This window comes from Euleptes europaea, chromosome 1 (assembly GCF_029931775.1).
Source record: "Euleptes europaea isolate rEulEur1 chromosome 1, rEulEur1.hap1, whole genome shotgun sequence".
NCBI lineage: Eukaryota > Metazoa > Chordata > Lepidosauria > Squamata > Sphaerodactylidae > Euleptes > Euleptes europaea.
In genome coordinates this window covers 35184379-35202496 of record NC_079312.1, presented here as the reverse complement: position 1 = coordinate 35202496, position 18118 = coordinate 35184379, and the positions used below count along the sequence as shown (strand labels likewise).

Below are 18118 nucleotides of genomic sequence, written 5' to 3'. Positions count from 1 at the left end.
TTAATGTGCATGTAGAGAGTGGCAAATCCAAGGCAAAACCTCCCATGCATAAATGGCCAGAGAGTATGTGTGTGTGAGTCTGCTAGAATCGTATTGGATTACTCGAGAGTCCTGACTCCCAGTCCTTGCTCCTGATGGAAGAGAAGAAGACATCCACAGTAAGACCCATTTGGGGGCTTTTCTCTATAACTCTCTATAATTTTTTTCCTGTGTGTGTGTATGTGGGGGGGGGAGATTCTGTGTGTGTGTGAGAGAGAGAGAGAGAGAGAGAGAGAGAGAGAGAGAGAGAGACGGAGGAAGCCAAAGGGGGGTGGGTTTACCTGTTCTGCTGGGGGGTGGGCTTGATTGCCTCTGTGTGGGACTGACTCCCAGTCCCTGCTCCTGATGGAAGAGAAGAAGACATCCACAGTAAGACCCATTTGGGGGCTTTTCTCTATAACTCTCTATAATTTTTTCCCTGTGTGTGTATGTGGGGGGGGATTCTCTAACTCTGTGTGTGTGTGTGTGTGTGAGGGGGGGGGGAAGCCAAAGGGGGTGGGTTTACCTGTTCTGCTGGGGGGTGGGCTTGATTGCCTCTGTGTGGGACTGTGCTTTCTACTGTTTTCACCGGTTGCCAACTTCATGTGGAGTTAACTGTGGGTCAGTGAGTCTCTCTCTGGCTGGTTCCTATTGTTTCCAATGGGCTGTGCAGCCGCTCCTGTTGTTTCGAATGGGCTAGCCTGTCATTCGTTATAGTACATCCCCTGTAATGTATTTCAGTGGAGTCAATGCAAGTCAACCGACATTCCCCTCTCCCATTATCTTCAATGGGTTGGGCAGCCTCTCCCATTGCTTCCAATGGGCTGACTTGTCATTTGTTTTAGTACATCCCTTTTAATGGCTTTATTCCAATCAGCAGATGGGGGGACCCCTTCCGGGCCCCATAACTCGAGGGGCCCTGACCCAATCTTTACAAAACTTGGGGGTTCTTGCAAGAAGGGTCCCCTCAAGCTACACTGAAAGTGTAAGTCCTCTACCTCCCAAAATGCCCCCCGGAGCCACAGAAATCCGTGAATGTTTTTGTAATGGCTTTATTGCAATGGGCAGATTGGGGGGGACCCCTTTGGAGCCCCATATCTCGGGGGGGGCCTCACCCAATCTTCACAAAAATTAGGGGTTCTTGCAAGAAGGGTTCCCTCAAGCTACACGGAAAGTGTGGGACCTCTACCTCCAAAAATGCCCCCCCCACCAGAGCTGTGGAAAGCAGCGGATTTTTTTGTCAACAGCCCTACTGGTGAGTTACCATAATAGGGACAAGCTCAGTAGCAATGGGGATGTAGCAAAAGTGTGTGCTCTGTCAATCAGCTAGTGTCCTGCCAAATGACGGTGGATTAAAATGAAATATTCATCCTGAAAAATGAGTGCAATAAAGCTACCTTGTGAAAAAGCAATCATATCAAAGAGTCGTATGAGGATTTAGCCTGAAAGAACCCTCAGCAGGTCAGTTGAACTATAGCTAACCACACAGTTTCTTACAGGTGGTCTGGGCTGCTGGACTAGGGTTGTTTTCCTGCGCACAGTTAGACTGCTCAAAGGCCATTTGACTTCTATGGAATTCAGGTTTGTGTAGGGCTACCATTTAAGAGTAGTGGAGGAAAGTGTCAGACTCTTTGATGGTTTTTCCACCATCCCAGTTGCATATCCCCTTGTGTGCTTTTTATAACATTTTCCAAATGACAACAAAGCAGAAATTCTCTTTCTTGAAATATTAGGGTCTCTCTGTCTCTGTCTCTCTTTCTCTCTCTCAGAAATGCAAGCAAAAGGAAAATAATTTTCTGGCAATAACCATCCAGATAAATATGCCAGACTCATTACAGACAGACTTATTTAGAGAAGTGCTTTGGCTATTAAAATGCTAATTTTAAATATACAAAAAATATAAGAGAAATACATTTACCATATAGAATTCGTCACACACATATACACACACACACACCCGTTAGAGTGGGTATTGCAAACTATATGACAGATGGGTCAAGTACTGATTTGCCGTATTCTAACATTTGGAATAGCAAAGTAACATATTTGATAGAGCTGGCAAGTGTTTATATATGATTCAACCCAGAATATAAAAGCCACTAGAATTCCAAGTGGAAAATAATGAGCTGGAAACAATCAGAAACCACACATTTTTTTAAACAAAGTGAGAAATTTTGGTACATATTTAAATTTCACAAGGAATGCTGTATAAGTATGTTTTTAACCTAAAATGGCATAACAGTTGTTGTTGTTTTTTTAATGCTATCAGTCATAGCAATGCAATTCACTTCTGGGATCTCCTTTTTTCAATTAATAAATCTGGAAATATCAATAAGCAATCTGTAATAGACAATATTTCTTGCAACTATATAAGTACAAAAGGCAGGCAACGCTAGTTCACACTTGACACATGCAGATGAAGTTTTGTGGGGGGGTTGAAGAAAAACTAAACTAAACTAATTGACTATACTAAAATCATGCTTTTTGCACTTGGCTACATGAAATAACAATTAGCATTCACACTGAATTTTAAGCATCCTGGATTGTGAATTCTCGTAGCATAGTAGAATCTGTCGACTTCGGAAAAAAATGTTTGTTGTCATAATTGTGTAGTACTTGAGTTGACGATAAGCAAAACAGCCGCTATTCCACTTGTACTTTTATCATTTCTGCTTACTTTTCGTTCAAAATTTTCATCTTTTTCGTCACTGTTTACGAAGTCACGTGTGTTTTTTTTTTACTTTTGCTGTCTCTCTACATCATTCACGAACAGCTCGATCGTCAGTGCCCAAGCCCCCAGCTGGGCCCACTCCATCCACTCAAACGCAGACTAAAATGATAGATCAGAGGTTGAGAGGCATACCTAAGCAAACGCCAAGTACTGTAATAGTTTTCCTTTCATTTACTTAACAATTTTCTAGTTTAGCTCTTTTTTATTATTTTACCCTAGTTTAGATATTAGGAACCTAGTCTCAATTGTAGGCTTTTAATAAAGAAATTTCTAGTGCAACGCTTCTAGAAATAGCATTGGTTTCAAAATGTCCACTTTTTTTGTCTAGCAATGTCTGACATATGCAACATTTTCAAATCTCAACGTCAGCACAAAATAACATTGTTGTTGCATAACATTTTGCATGGGAGATGTGATACTGTGTGATTTAAATTATGTATGAAATGATAAAAGAAGTCTATCGTTTCATTGACCTATCAGTGCTCCAGCTATTTGCTTGAAATGGGATACAGCTGACTACCAAGGATTTTTTATCAAGAAATACTGTTGAAATAAAATTCAGCTTGAGATTTTCATTTTATCTAGAGACAGATTCTTGCAGATTGGCTTGTTATTAAACAGATGCAAATCGGCCTCTACAAAAGTGTGATGTGAGATACGTTTACAATAACAGAGAGCTATAGTAACCAGCACAGAGGCTGCAGATTATTGCATCCTGCAAAACCTCTCAGAACTCTTAAAATAATTTTATGTTCTTTCCTCCTCCTGGCTGTACTCTTGTTCCCTCCTTCCTTAGGCTCAGGAGTGTGGCATAGATCTGCACTGACGCATATCAATGCCATGGACTTTATTTATTTAGAATATTTATTCTATACTTATCCATTCCACATGGAACCTTCAAAGCAACTCATAACACGGAAAACCCCTTGTGAAACCTTGAAATGACTACCTCTGCTTTCTTGTTCTGGCAAAAGCTGTAAATAATAAATAATATCTCTGCTTTCCAAACTACTGACCATGTAGCACAGCATTGAGGATCAGGCTGCCTCTCATTTGGATGAGTTTGAAAAGTAACCTTCTCTCGTTGTGAAAGACATGATCTTGAAGTTCTTTTGCACCCTGTGGAACCAAGATCTGGAACAAAAAATTGGAAACCTGTTTTGATTTCCAGGCCAACAGCTCTGAGCCATTCCTTTCCCATCTTCCACTATTTTCTGGCTAATGAAAGTGTTACCAATTGGCCGTGCTTATGCTATTGGTCGTGCTTGTGCTGATTCTGTGCTGGAAGAATTTTCATGTAACTGGTCCTCTATGTGTTATGACGACCAAGTGCTAGACAGGCCAGATTTTCAAATAAGATGAACAGATGCCAAGGAAGATGGTGTTCCTGCTCCTTTAGCATTTTTAGAGATAGAATTTCAGTAGCTTCAGCTTTTTCCCATTGGTATTCATCTACCAACTCCCTCTTCCACCCAAGTGTTAGAGCACTGGTTCCCAACCAAGGGTCCGTGGACCCCCAGGGGTCCGCGAAACTAAATTAAGATCCGCGAAACAAAGTTATAAACCCATAATAAATTAATATCTTCAATTAAAAGTTCTCTATTATAAAAATATATATTCAAATATTATTCTAAGTGTAATGTTTAACTAACAGTTATGATTAAAGTTTATTTTCAAATTCTCAGAATTTTTATTTTGAGCCTTGGGGTCCCTGCACCGAACAAAAAAGTCCTATTGGTCCCTGGTCAAAAAAAGGTTGGGAACCACTGTGTTAGAGGCACAAGGTCTCCGGTCACCTTAGTTCCAAAACGGATGAATACACACATTAATTTATTTTTAGTCTGATTCACGAAGGTCACCATAGCAATACCTCACTCCCTGTGAACCGATACAGAATCCAAGTTCCCAGTTTAGTTAAACTCCCACAAATGCTGTCACTTGATAATAATTCTGAGCCCAAATGTGAGACATGTTTCATACACATATCCCCTGAAATATGTTTTCCTTCAATAATTTCTCAGGGGTGGGGGTTGCAAAAGATTCACCAACATCACCACATTGATACACTTTAAGTGCTCCCTTCTCTGGCATGTTGCTCTCTAGTAACTGTAGGGTTGCCAACCTCCAGGTGGTGGCTGGAGATCTTCTGCTATTACAGTTGATCTCCAACTGATAGAGATTAGTTCACCTGGAGAAAATGGCCACTTTAGCAATTGGACTCTCCAAACCCCACCCTCCTCAGGCTCCGCCCCCAACATCTCCAGGTATTTCCCAGCCCAGAGCTGGCAACCCTAAGTAATTGCCATTGCAACTGCAATCCAAAGTGTGCCTTTATCAGCTACTCGTCTGGCACCAGGTTGTTGTTTTTTGTTTCAAGTTGGCCTTCCTCCTAGAAACAATGATGTTATCATCTAGTCAAATCTGATTGCTGTGGTGTGATGATGTCAACGCTGCAAGCACAAAGGCCACTCTAAAACAAATCTGGTAGTCGAGCAGCTGTGTGTAGGGGCTGTGAACAGCAGCAAACTAACCTGAAAGGAGTCACTGCTCTTTCAAGGACTATTTCAAGTTCCCAAGTCCACTCTTTTGCACCAGAAATGTTCATCCCCTGGAAAATTTGGTGCAGCAGCACCAGGTGCTTGAAATGGTTCTGTCATTTGAGCATTGCACTCACCCCACCCCCAGTATCTCAGCAACATTGTGATAGGAAAAGTGACCCATTATGAAATGTTGCTTCTACGTGCCTCTTAAAGACGGAGGAGCCCTCTCAGAATGTTGATGAAGCAACCCTCTGTAAATTGCCTGGACCATCTTATCAAAAATCTCTAGAAGGAACTATTGCGAGGCCAGTAGCTACTGAAAATGGCCATTATGCCTATTACTACACTCCAGGAGATGTGAGAAGGGAGCATGAGCAGATGAGAAGGGGAATGGGATTAGAGTTGCTAACTCCCAAGTTGGGAAATTCCTGGCGGTTTGGGTGTGAAGCCTGCGGAGGGCAGGGTTTGGAGGGAAGAGACCTCAGTGGGGTATAATCCCATAGAGTCTGCCCTCCGAATCAGCCATATTTTTTCCCAGGAGAACTGATCTCTACAGTCTGGAAATCAGTTGTAACTCTGGGAGATCTCCAGGCTCCACCTGGAGGTTGGCAACCCTAAGCAGATACTTAGGGTAGTAGAGTTTTGGAAGACCTCAAGTCCTGGTGAAACTCATCTTTGCAGCCCTATAATCATGCTCAGTCCAGACATATGATTGAATTGGTATTTGCATTTTGAAGGCTGAGTACAAAGGGCCTATTTAGTACTGTTGGATGAGCATCCTGGTACACACTGGAGGGTAGTAGAAGTTATGTTAGGAGGCAATTCCTTATTATATAGTAACTGACTAGACCATATGTTTACACGTTGCATGATGATTCTAGTACCAAGAGGTTGTTAGCTCTTTTAGGAAGAAGCTGCTTCCTACACCACCCAGAGCATATGACCTACCCTACTGCTCCTGATAACATAGATTTAAGATAGCATAAACCAAGGTGGATTAGTTTCAGTCTAGTGATCTGATTTGTGGCTCATATCTGCATAAATTGTGAAACAGAACGTTCTCTGTGCAGTTGTTACAACAAGGTGCTGTCTCTAGGAAATGTAAATGTCTCATTTCAACCACTTAATTGCAATCATATCAGTGCAAAGTAAAACAATTTGTACTGCATATTTGAATGCTAAGCTGGAGCACTGTTTCCATAATATAACAACAAATGTGGCTTTATGGTTTGCTCAGTACTAACTACACAGCACTTTAATCCTTGCATGATGTAGATTTTTAAATTGCTATTATTAATTATTCTGGGATTTTTTTTTAAATCACCTAATCTGTTGGCCTTACATTGAGTTTATCCTGTTTCACTCCATTTTAATTCAAGTTCTTGTACTACAGAAAATGTAGGTCGGTTAGTCACCCCTGCCAAAAAGCTAGAAGACACAATTCGCCTGGCAGAATTGGTCATTGAAGTTCTACAACAGAATGAAGAACACCATGCGGAGGTGAGCAGGAATGGTCTAAAATGGTTTTGTGAGCTGGGATCTGTGGTACCACTATGCTTATTGTGCTACTAATTCTTTGTATCATAGGGTGAACATGGAGCAACGCAAAACCGATCAGTCTCCCCAAATAAAGTTAACATATGACTAAAATAACCTTGCAGAGAAAGATATCTAAAAGTGTTATTAAAGTACGAAAGATACTATACACCAGTGATTTTCAATGGCTTGGGAGCCACTTGTGGCTCTTTGACATGCCACCTGAGGCTCTTCTGAGCAGCATTATCCCCAAATGGCACCTGCCCCGTGTTTCAGGAAAGGGGGCAAGTCGTTTGCCCGGGGGTTGGCAGGTAGTTCCCACCTTGAAACAGCCACTGCTGGAGGAACGGGGAAGCTGTGAGCCTCCCTGAGGTTGATGTTAGGGATGGAAGTAAATATGGCTTTTTTGGTTGTTGGTAATTGCAAACGCGGCTCTCCAAGAGCCAAGAGTCCCACTGTGCAGGACACATTAGACGGAGCTAAAACTAAAACAATGTATGGTCGATTCTACCCTCTTATGCCCAGAGGCTGTTCTTGGGAAGTATTCCACCACACATTCCACGGACGATTACATATAAAGGAACTACTGTGGAAAACCTTGTGTCAGATTGCAAAATCCATGTCAGAAAACAAAAGCCACAAGGTTCCTTAGGAGATATCCACTGCCAGGATTCCTGACTTCTCTTGTTTTATGGGTCTTTCTTGCAAAATCCACATCGATTTTGCAGTTCAACACAATTTTTGTTGCTGTGTGGGTTCCTCCATGGGTACTCTTCAGGAACCATGTTCCAGTGAACAATTCCTGTGTTCATGACTGTTAGAGACAGAAGAATTTGGCCATACGTTTTTTAAACAGTTGACTAGCTGCAACATAAAATGCCTTCAATTTAAGGTGTGTGTTTTTTTAAAAAAAAACTTATTTTGCAAAAGCCATGCTATACATGCTGGAAATCAATAATAATGAACTAACACTATTTGAGCTGACAGCTTCCCAGATTACATCAGGTTTTCTATAGACATCTAGCGGTTTATGGAACTTAAGTATACATTAAAAGCTGTGCCAGACAGAAACGAGCATCATTTTGTTTATAGCCAGAATACACCACAACAAAGGAGCAATTGGTTCAATACCAGTCTTAAAAGAGGAAGTAGTTTTCTCATGAGTACCACTCATACAAGTGAGCCCCGTGGTGCAGAGTAGTAAGCTGCAGTACTGCAGTCCAAGCTCTGCTCACGACCTGAGTTCGATCCCGACGGAAGTCAGTTTCAGGTAGCCGGCTCAAGGTTGACTCAGCCTTCCATCCTTCCAAGGTCGGTAAAATGAGTACCCAGCTTGCTGGGGGTAACGGGAAGATGACTGGGGAAGGCAATGGCAAACCACCCTGTAAACAAAGTCTGCCTAGAAAACGACGGGATGTGATGTCACCCCATGGGTCAGGAATGACCCGGTGCTTGCACAGGGGACCTTTACCTTTTACCCACCAGTCATACAATCAGTTGGCAGGGCCCCAAGCACTAGTGTAAGGGCACAGCTAGTACCTGCCCCTGTAGTGTCGCAACCATTATTATGGCTGTGTTGTGTCTTGTTCTTTCCTCTGCTGCTGTGGCTTACAAGGACTGTTATGCAGCCCAGAGAGATGGACAGGACCCCTCCCACACACTTACATAGGAATTAATGGGCCTCTTAGGGCTCTAGGAGCCAGTGAAGGTGGGGCAAAGCTATGCCAGTTGTACCCAGCTGATGAGAAGGGCTGGCTAGCAAGTAAGCATGGAGTCGGCCAACTAGTCCCCACATGCCAGCACACTGAATCACTTTGCAGTTGCAAAGTATGCACCACCACTGACACTGCCTACATACACATGTAGTGAAGGCAAATGTAGCTAGCTCAGAGCCTTGCTAGGATTGAAGTGCATAGGTTAAGGAACAGATGACTTTCAGACCACTGAGCAGTTAACACGCATCTGCTATCATATGGGGTGAGGATTTCAGCCCGCATGTGTAGTTTTGTTGCCTGTATGCAGTTTGCTAGCATGTAAGATCATATCCAGTGTTGTTGTTTTTGAAAATGCAGTGGTTTGTAATAACCTTTTTTTTATAAATAATCCTTCTAAAAATTCAGATAAAACAATCCTTCGTTTATAACTTTTAACACTGCTAGCATTAATTCCCTATTTTCTGCGTGCCTTCTCAATGACATGTCTATATTGATTAGATACAGTTTTAATATAAATAATTTCACCAGTTAAACATAAAATAACATAACTCCATTGTTGAATAAAACCAGAGTAAAACTAATTTATTTCTAGTGCGCAGCAATCCACAAATCCCAACTAATGCCTGATTACATATTTAAATTTCCTCCCTGTTTTTCTACTGTTCATTCAATCTTGGATGATCCTGGCAGGGGAAAGAGGTATGTGACTAAACTGAATGAAACGAGTCACCTCCTGTCATATTCCGTGCATGCCCTCTCGGTGCCATGTTTCCTGATTGGGATCTTACCTGGGTCATCCTTGCTTTGTAACTTTTGATCCAAGGAATGTAACAGCAACCTCAGATGGAGCTGCTTGTGGAACTGTAGCCCTACATGACAGGGTCAATGTGGGGGGAAATTCTCCAGCCCATGCATGTAGCAATGGGTATATTTTTACAAGCACTGCAGTTACATCCCAGCACTTGTCCTACCTGCCTGGACTCTTTCCTCAGCCTGTTGTTTACCTCTGTGGCTCAGCGTACACCTGATCTCTAGTTCACCCTGCTGGTAACGGAAATGAATAGCAAAACAATTAGACAGTAACAGTAGCCCTTTTATAATTTTGTTCATTGTGTGTATTGTTCCAGAATATACAATATTTATATATGGAGAGAAATTATCCATTATTGAGGAGTGAAGCAACATCTATTTTCATGTGGTTAGGAAGCTATGAGTAATTCAGAAAGGACATATTTCTGTGAACTGTGGTGGCTTGTTTAAGGAAAATAATGTTGTTTCTCACTTCGGTATCATGTTTTGTATATCCCTTATCAAGACTCAGAGATCTGTAATTATTCGATAATAATGAAACCTAAAGGCAATGACTTTGAAGCACAGGTTTTGTAATAAACAGAAATATGATTTCTGATTTAGGTTTGCTTAAGGACTGGATCATTCTAGCAGCATTCGTAGCAAGATAACTTTGGTATAAATGCAGGAGGATACCAAAGCAATTCTAACTATGGATTGGTAATACTTAGTTCATTAACTGGTGGTCAGAGCCTGAATATGACCAGTGCCCCATATGCCGGAGTTGCCACATAGAACAATACCAGAAAGTAGGGTTGCCAGATACCAGGTAATGGCAGGTAATTACCTGCCAATTAAGGGGGCTGCCTGCCGCTCCTCAGCTGGCCGACAAGCAGAAGCGGGCCAGCTGAAGGGGGGATTAACATCACTTTCGGGTTTAAGTGACAGGGACACTCTAGCACATTCTCCCAAAACCTCCCAGAAGTGACGTTATTGTGCTGATCACCCCCACACCCCACCACCATGAAGCTCCCGCCGGTGGCAAGGGGGGACTTGGCAACCCTACTAGAAAGGGAAATAACCATATTGAGATCTCTTTTCATGTGAAACTCATGGTCTAACATTACCCAAGTAATGTGGGAACAGACTATAGAGTAATGCAGCCCTTAAGGATGGTAACATTATATTGGGGAAGGAGGTAGTTCATTAAACAAAAAAAGGCCCATTTCAGGTTTTATAAATCAAAACCAATGTGTAGTAACACTGTTACCCACACCCTGGAATTTAACAATTACCAACAACAACAAAACCCAGTAGAACAACAAAGAAACTGATCTTTATTAATATGGCAGGAATCCAAAAACTTGCATACAATGAGCTCCAAGTGAATAAGGTCTTTGGGCTTTCTTTGGCAGCCTCTTAACCCGTGGCCAATTATTTTTGAAAACAAAGATATTTAAAAGCAATTTATTATTATATTTTTAAAATGTCGAAATTCTCTATGAGGACTTCATTGTCAAAAAGTATGATATAAATTAAACACATAAATGTTCTATAGGAATCTACTGTTCAGAAGGGGAGGGTGTAAAATATCACAGCATGTACAAGTCCTTAAGAACTCCTAAAGTAGTTTTTTATAACCTGGTTTATGTCTGTGTAAACAATTTTTTTTAAGTCTGTGCCATTTATTTCATGTTTATTAAACTTTGTTTCCGCTCCAAAGCTAAGTAGTAGGGATTTTATATAAGGCACTAGTATAAGATATTAGTATCATCAGTTTTCAATATTCCAGTTCTCTCTCCATATATATGTGTGTGTATGTATGTAAGAATTTGTATATATGTATTTTACATCCTTGAAGACATACATATATACATGTGTTCCATGGGGTAAGGTAAATAATAATAGGTATGGTGGTTAGGGAGGTTACTTTCCTTTCAGGCGTATAACAAAACAGGTAAGTAGATGGCATTGGAGCTTCATTCTGTTTAAAGGCATTGTTGAGGACAGCCATGTTACTTTTCCCACTTTGAGAAAGGAATGGCGTACTGTGAATAAAGGATGATAGCTCTGCCTATGAACAGGCTCCTTGAGCTGTTGAGTGAGTGCTACTTCAGAATGAAGAGTTTTTCTTCAAAAATGACCGTGCTCCTTTCTTCTGAATTTCTGAAGGATTTGTTCTTTTTTTTTCTGTCTTATGGATACAGGCTTTTAATTGCAGAATTCTGTAATAATGTGGACATTTGAAGAAAGTAATAGTTTGCTGTTCCCCAACCCAAGGACTGGATTTATCTGTCACATAGGGATAGGATTACATCTGCCCTGACCCTACTTATACAACTGACAGTGCATTCCTAAGTGGAATGCCTGCGCCGGGCTTAGGAGGCAACGTGGCTGCGCTGCCTCCAAAGGAGGTTTTGGCCCTGCCGAAACCTCCTCCTGGTGCCAAAAATCCGTGCAATCCTTTTAGGTGGCATATTTCGCCAAAAATAAAAAGGGGCATTCCAGGGCCAAAAGGGCTTTGGAGGCCGCCTAAAGGCATTCCCGCCCCCAGCCCAGTGCCATAACGCCCCGGGAACGCCTCCCGGAACACCGTCATGGCCTTTGACAGCGTTTGTATGCCGCCGGAAAGTCCCTTCGGCATCCTGGCCTGGCGCTGCCATGGCAGCAACCCACAACCAGCATCCAGGCATTAGCTGCCCGGACACCAGTGCAGGGGGCCCAGACACCGGTGCGGCGCCTTCCTGACTTCCTAAGGGCTTTCGCCCTCAGATCTCAGGAATGCACTGTTAATTTATACTTTTTAAAAAAAACCAAGTTAAGAAAAATAAATTTTTGCAGTTTTCCTTGAGTGAGCTGTGACTCACAAAAGCTCATACCCCACCAGAAATTTTGTTTGTCTCTAAGGTGCTAGTGGACTCTTGCTCTTTTCTACTGCTACAGACTAACACGGCTACCCATCATAATCTTTTTTTTTAAAATTAGTCAAACGTAATTAACATTATGATAATTTATTTTTTTTAATTTAGTCTCCTTACTTTATTTTTCAAATTTCTTAATTCCCCCCCGCAAATACTAAATTGTTTCTTAGCATGTATAAACACTAGCCTGTTGAGTAGTATTCATGTTGCTTAAGAATTAATGCACCAGGTTCTGTTGACAGCGCCACTCATACTGCATGCTCCTAAGCCAGAAGTGATTTTAAACACGCATGCATGTGTTCCAAACACATTCACATCTGAGTCATGAATGATGTGAATGTCACTTCAGAGAAGCTGCACAGTGAATTCCTAAGGACCCATGTGCATGACAATGAGTTACTTCACTGATATTTCTTGGTTTTCAACCCTAGGTTTATTTCCTTCCATAGTCAAGTTCAAGCTTGATTGTGGATGGATTTTATAATGGCATTATTCAAAAACCGATTAAAGCTCAAATGCTTTCTAATGTAATGGTGCAAACCAGCTTGAATTGAATACCTAGATTTGTAAAATAAAGGTGCTGTAGATTCTTTGTCCAGTAGTTGACTTTGAATTTTAGTGTGGTTGTTTTAGGGCTACTAAATACCCATGCCACTGCAATTTTCATGTGGTAATTAGGAATCCTCCTAAACCTCTGAAAGCATTGTGGGAGAGAAAAACAGAAAACCCACAAACACAGTGAAGAAACTCCCAGATTTCTATATTTTAGACAAAGAACTAGTTTATCCCGCTAGTAAATAGCATGATCCAAAATGAATGATGTGGGTTATTGTAAACTGAACAGACACATATCTGTTGTGTTACAGATATATAGAAGATTAGTACAGTTCTGATTCCACAGTCCTTGAGAAGATCCTGCCTAAAAGTAGCAGGTGCTTAAGGATTGCAGTTTATACCACATACACAGTACGCTAGCCTTTTTCAATGCTGTTCTCTTTACAATAAAGCTAGTTTTCCATAGGATGCATATTAGTTATTGTTAATGCCTATTGAACACAGACGAAATTTACTGGGATTTTGGATAACACTAATCTCTTTCTCGCTTCCCCCCCACCCCTATGTTTAAAGGCCTTTGCTTGGTGGTCAGACTTAATGGTTGAACATGCGGAAACCTTCCTCTCTTTGTTTGCGGTGGATATGGATGCCGCACTAGAAGTCCAGCCCCCAGATACCTGGGACAGCTTTCCACTATTTCAACTTCTCAATGATTCCCTCCGTAATGACTGTATGTATAGTATTTTTGACCATGTAAATGTTGTGTTACTTAGTAGTTGAAAACTGTTGTGTTAATTGCAATCTCTTTCAAGGTTTCCCTGATCCCTGTGGAGGATCAGTAGCACGGGAAAGAGTCCTTCAACAATCATTTTAGCTTCCTCACTATGCTTAAATGGACTGCATTATTATTTATTCAGATTCAGGAAGCTGTGACCCAGACATTAACCAATGCAGTGTCAACCCTTCCTAATGCCATTCTGAAAGCAATATGTAATTGAGCAGCTCCAACTTACTGTGCCGACCCTGCTGCAGTCAGCTGGTGATCATGTTTCTAATGTCCCAGAAGATCTTGCAGGGAATATATACAACCTGTGTTGGCATCACTAAACAAACTCTGCAAGCCAATTGTGGAAAACAAAATCTGGTAGTGCTTGTTTGTAGTGTCCAAAACTATACTAGAGAGGAGCAGACAACCAGTTCAGTTGTGAATCATAATTCTTTTAGCCTGGTGCAAAATAGAATATGGTCTTTCAAGGAGTTAAATGAAGTAATGGGTGTCGGCAATTATATATATTTTTGGAAGTGTAAGTTGGATCAGAGTCTTTTGCATAGCTAACATGAGAATTAAAGAGCAAGAGTCTAGTAGCACCTTAAAGACTAAAAAAATTTCTGGCAGCCTTAAAGACTAACAAAATTTCACTTCTTCAAGAAGTGAGCTGTGACTCACGAAAGCTCATACCCTGCCAGAAATGTTGTTCGTCTTTAAGGTGCTACTAGACTCTTGCTCTTTTCTGCTGCTACAGACAGACTAACACAGCTACCCATCATAATCTATGAGAATTAAAGAGTTTCAAGAAGAAGCTATGCATGAACCAAGTTCTCTTGTTGTTTTTGAAATCAGACTTGTAGAGGAAGATAGTGTAAACAAGTCCCTAAACCACTCAGAAAAAAAAAAATCTTTGTCAGTTTATATTTACTGCCTCAGAAACAAACCAAGCAAGAAACAAGATTGTCACTGAAATACTCTAACAGTGCCATTCTTTATCATAACGTGATAAAGTTGGTTGCAATCAGTGAAAGTCTGTGGTTTGATGGGGGAAAATCTATTATCTGACAGTACTTTTGCTGTTTGAATAATATCGTTCAACCAAGTTATGCTCAAAACATATACTGTGCAAGAAACGCAACTGTTGATTGCTGTAAGAAATTTCTTATACTTGTATCTATTTATCCTAGATAATTTATGCAATGGAAAATACCACAAGCATCTCCAAGACCTGTTCGCTCCGCTTGTTGTTAGATATGTGGATCTCATGGAATCCTCAATTGCACAATCAATTCACAGGGGCTTTGAGCGGGAGTCGTGGGAGCCAGTAAAGTAAGGAAACTTCCTTTGATACAACCGGAGTTTTCGGGTACAAGAGGAGTCATGCGCACATGAATCAGTGAAATACTAGAACGGATACTGTATGAATACCTTATATTTTTTGATTGAGTGCTAAGAATATAAGACCTTTTTAAAGTTCGGAAGTAATAAGGCTTTTTAAAAGTTCAGAGTTTAAATAAACTAAGAGGTTGCAGAGTAAACTTTTTTTTAAATTAGTTGTTTGGGAACGAAACTATTGGGGTGAATGAAAATCCTGTCATTTTCTTGGTTCTTGTACTTCTTAATAGTCTACTACTGGGATTAGCAGCCCAAATCTAAACATTTGTGTTCACCTATCTGCCTGCCTATCCAAGTATTATGTAAGATTTTTCACTAAGCTAACTACTTATGAGCCAGCATAACAATGTCAATTCTTGACAGCAACATGGTGGCCACTTATTTATTTATTTGTTTGTTTGTTTGTTTGACTTGTACCCCATCCTCCCCCAGTGTAGCCGGGCTCAGGGTGGCTGTGGCTTCTTTCCACGTTGCTGTCAATTCTTGGATCCAAGGTTGATAAATTCTAGTCGGGTTTGGTAACCAACTGCTATTTTCTACTACAACACCTGTTTCCTGTTACCCAGCTATAAAGTCCAGTCCCTCCACAATATTAGTTGTCATTTTTTTGTTTCGATTTTTTTATTTTGATGCGTGTTTATATGCTCTGTTGGAATATGTTATGTAGGCCAATGTAAGCCATTATGGGAAAGATGGCTTATTATTTTTAAAATACTCAATAAAATAAACCATTGACCAAGGAGGCAACTGGAAGCATTTGTGACACTGGTAGGAATTCCAGGAGATCCAGAACCTCCCCTCACTCAGGATCGCATAAAGTCCCCTTGGGCTGCCCACAGATGAATGACCCCCTCTTTAGCCTCTTCACCACAGCTAACTCCCCCTGCCCTATGAATACAAATTCAAGTAGGTTAGATAGGTTAGCCTGGTTCAACCAAGGCGGAGCCTTGCAGTACTTTAAACAGCAAGTCTCTTCCTCTCTTCCACCCCAAATTCCCATAAACATATACTGTAGTAAATCTGTCAGTACTTGACTCAATCTACATGTTAGGTTATTTTCATCTTTATTTTCTTTTCCATGATTTGAACACCTTTTCTGTCTCCTATGAGTCACACAAAACATTCAGTGCATTCCTCTGGATTTATTACTGAAAGTCAAGCAGAGTTGCCCAAAAGGCTTTGTTAAATCTTCTAGCAGGCAGACGTTCATCTTTTAACTTAAAGAAGTTGGTTGCAAGCTGAGGAGCAGATTCACAGCATAATGAACAAAATAATTCATGAAGTAATTATTGGGTGAAATCCTGCCCACACTTCCCTGAGACTAAGTAGCGTAGTGGGACTTACCTCTGAGTAGAAATGCATAGGATCATGTGAATGCAGTTCAAGGGCCATGATTCTATGTCAAGAGGCCATAAGATTCAATGTCAAGAGCCCCCCCACAATTCTTCTCCCCCATCATATGCCTTCAAAAAAAGGCCTACCAGAGCCTACATTTGGAAAAGAAAACAAATGTTGTTTATAATGAAAATGAAAACAAAAATGACTCTTTGAGGTGCCACAATTCTTTTTTTTAGCTTTGAATGCAAGAGTGCTTGTTGAGCCTCCCTCTCCTGGAGGGATGCTACCAAAAGAAGGTGGTTGCTCCACCCCCTTGTGTCATCTTCCATCACTGGAGGGAAGGACTGAGGCAATTGCCATAGCTTCCCTTCCCCCCACAAGAGTTGGAACATCAGCGATCAAAGGAACGGGGTTGCACAGCACCCTATTTCTCCCTCGCTCCTGGCCCTTTCACAGCTCTGCACCAATGCCTATCAACTCGATCACGACCTTTGCCTGCAGCAAAACTGCCCAGATCAGCAGCTGGGGCAAAAACATCTTGGAGGTATTTGTATGGAGGAAGGGTTAAGTAATCCCCCCCAACTTCATCACCTCTTGCGTTCAAACGTCAACCCCTGTGAAATAGATTTTTCCCATTAGAAAATGCTTTTATGAATGTATTACATGCATTGAATGTATTCTGTAGTTCATCATGGTCTCTGTGCATTACACTGATGGAAGCACGTGCAGATTCAAATCGGAGAAACCTTTTGAGTTAAGGTGAAAGAGATTTTTCAGCACTAGTTCCACCCATTAGCACCAGACAGTAACAGGCATGCTCAGAGAGGGCAGAGCCATGCTTCCTATTAAGTTCTTTGCCTCAGTGGAGACATCTTGAGGAACTTTTCTGTCTCACCTCAGTAGCTTACTCATTTTTCCTACCGCCCCTCCCCCCAAAAAGTAGAGAAGAAAATCTGTTTTTTACTTTTTTTCTTCTCTTTTTCTGTCCCAAGACCTTTCTTCCCTATGAGTCTTGGGGGACCAGTGGGGGTTTTCTCTCTTTCTCCCTCCCACTTTTCTTCCCACCTTTCTTTTCACCCCTGATTATGACATGGATGACTACCTTTAAGTGCTGCATTTCCTGTGGGTGCAAGTTGCATATTACTGACAGTTCCATCAAGTGTCTCCAGTATTTGGGAGAAGAACATTAGGTCATAAGAACATAAGAAAGGCCATGCTGGATCAGACCAAGGTCCATCAAGTCCAGCAGTCTGTTCACACAGTGGCCAACAAGGTGCCTCTAGGAATCCCACAAACAAGACAACTACAGCAGCATTGTCCAGCCTGTGTTCCACAGCACCTAATATAATAGGCATGCTCTTCTGATCCTGGAGAGAATAGGTATGCATCATGACTAGCAGCCATTTTTACTAATAACCATGAATAGCCCTCTCCTCCATGAACATGTCCACTCCCCTCTTAAAGCCTTCCAAGTTGGCAGCCATCACCACATCCTGGGGCAGGGAGTTCCGCGACTTAAATATGCATTGTGTGAAGAAATACTTCCTGTATTCCTGTCCCCATTGTTTGAAATGCACTGAACAAGCTGGTTGGAACTGACTCTCTTGTCAGGTCTTGTCAAGCACTCCCTCTCAACACCAGTGGACACCACCTCCCATCAATCACATCCTCAAAACCAAGTGTAAGTCACCTTTGATTCCACCTTCAAAAACAGCTATCTCCCCTTCAGCAGGGATTCATCCCATCAGCTCTAAATATCTCTGTAACTCCAAGCCTTCCTCTTCTGTGGTAGACCCTAAGAAGGATAAGGA

At 41.4% G+C, this 18118-nt stretch overlaps 1 protein-coding gene across 18 annotated transcripts in view; it reads left to right on the top strand.

The window, feature by feature from the left end:
- The window catches only part of CADPS (calcium dependent secretion activator), a 460327-nt gene that overhangs the window by 335372 nt on the left and 106837 nt on the right, over positions 1–18118 (top strand). For 10 of the 18 annotated variants that reach the window (XM_056867196.1, XM_056867198.1, XM_056867197.1 and 7 more), the window contains 3 exons: positions 6683–6789; positions 13379–13535; positions 14762–14903. In XM_056867196.1, the coding sequence (XP_056723174.1) occupies positions 6683–6789; positions 13379–13535; positions 14762–14903 (406 nt within the window). Of the gene's footprint in view, positions 1–2791; positions 2897–6682; positions 6790–13378; positions 13536–14761; positions 14904–18118 lie in introns of all 18 variants that reach the window. The other 8 variants (XM_056867190.1, XM_056867189.1, XM_056867199.1 and 5 more) reach the window with 1 other exon arrangement.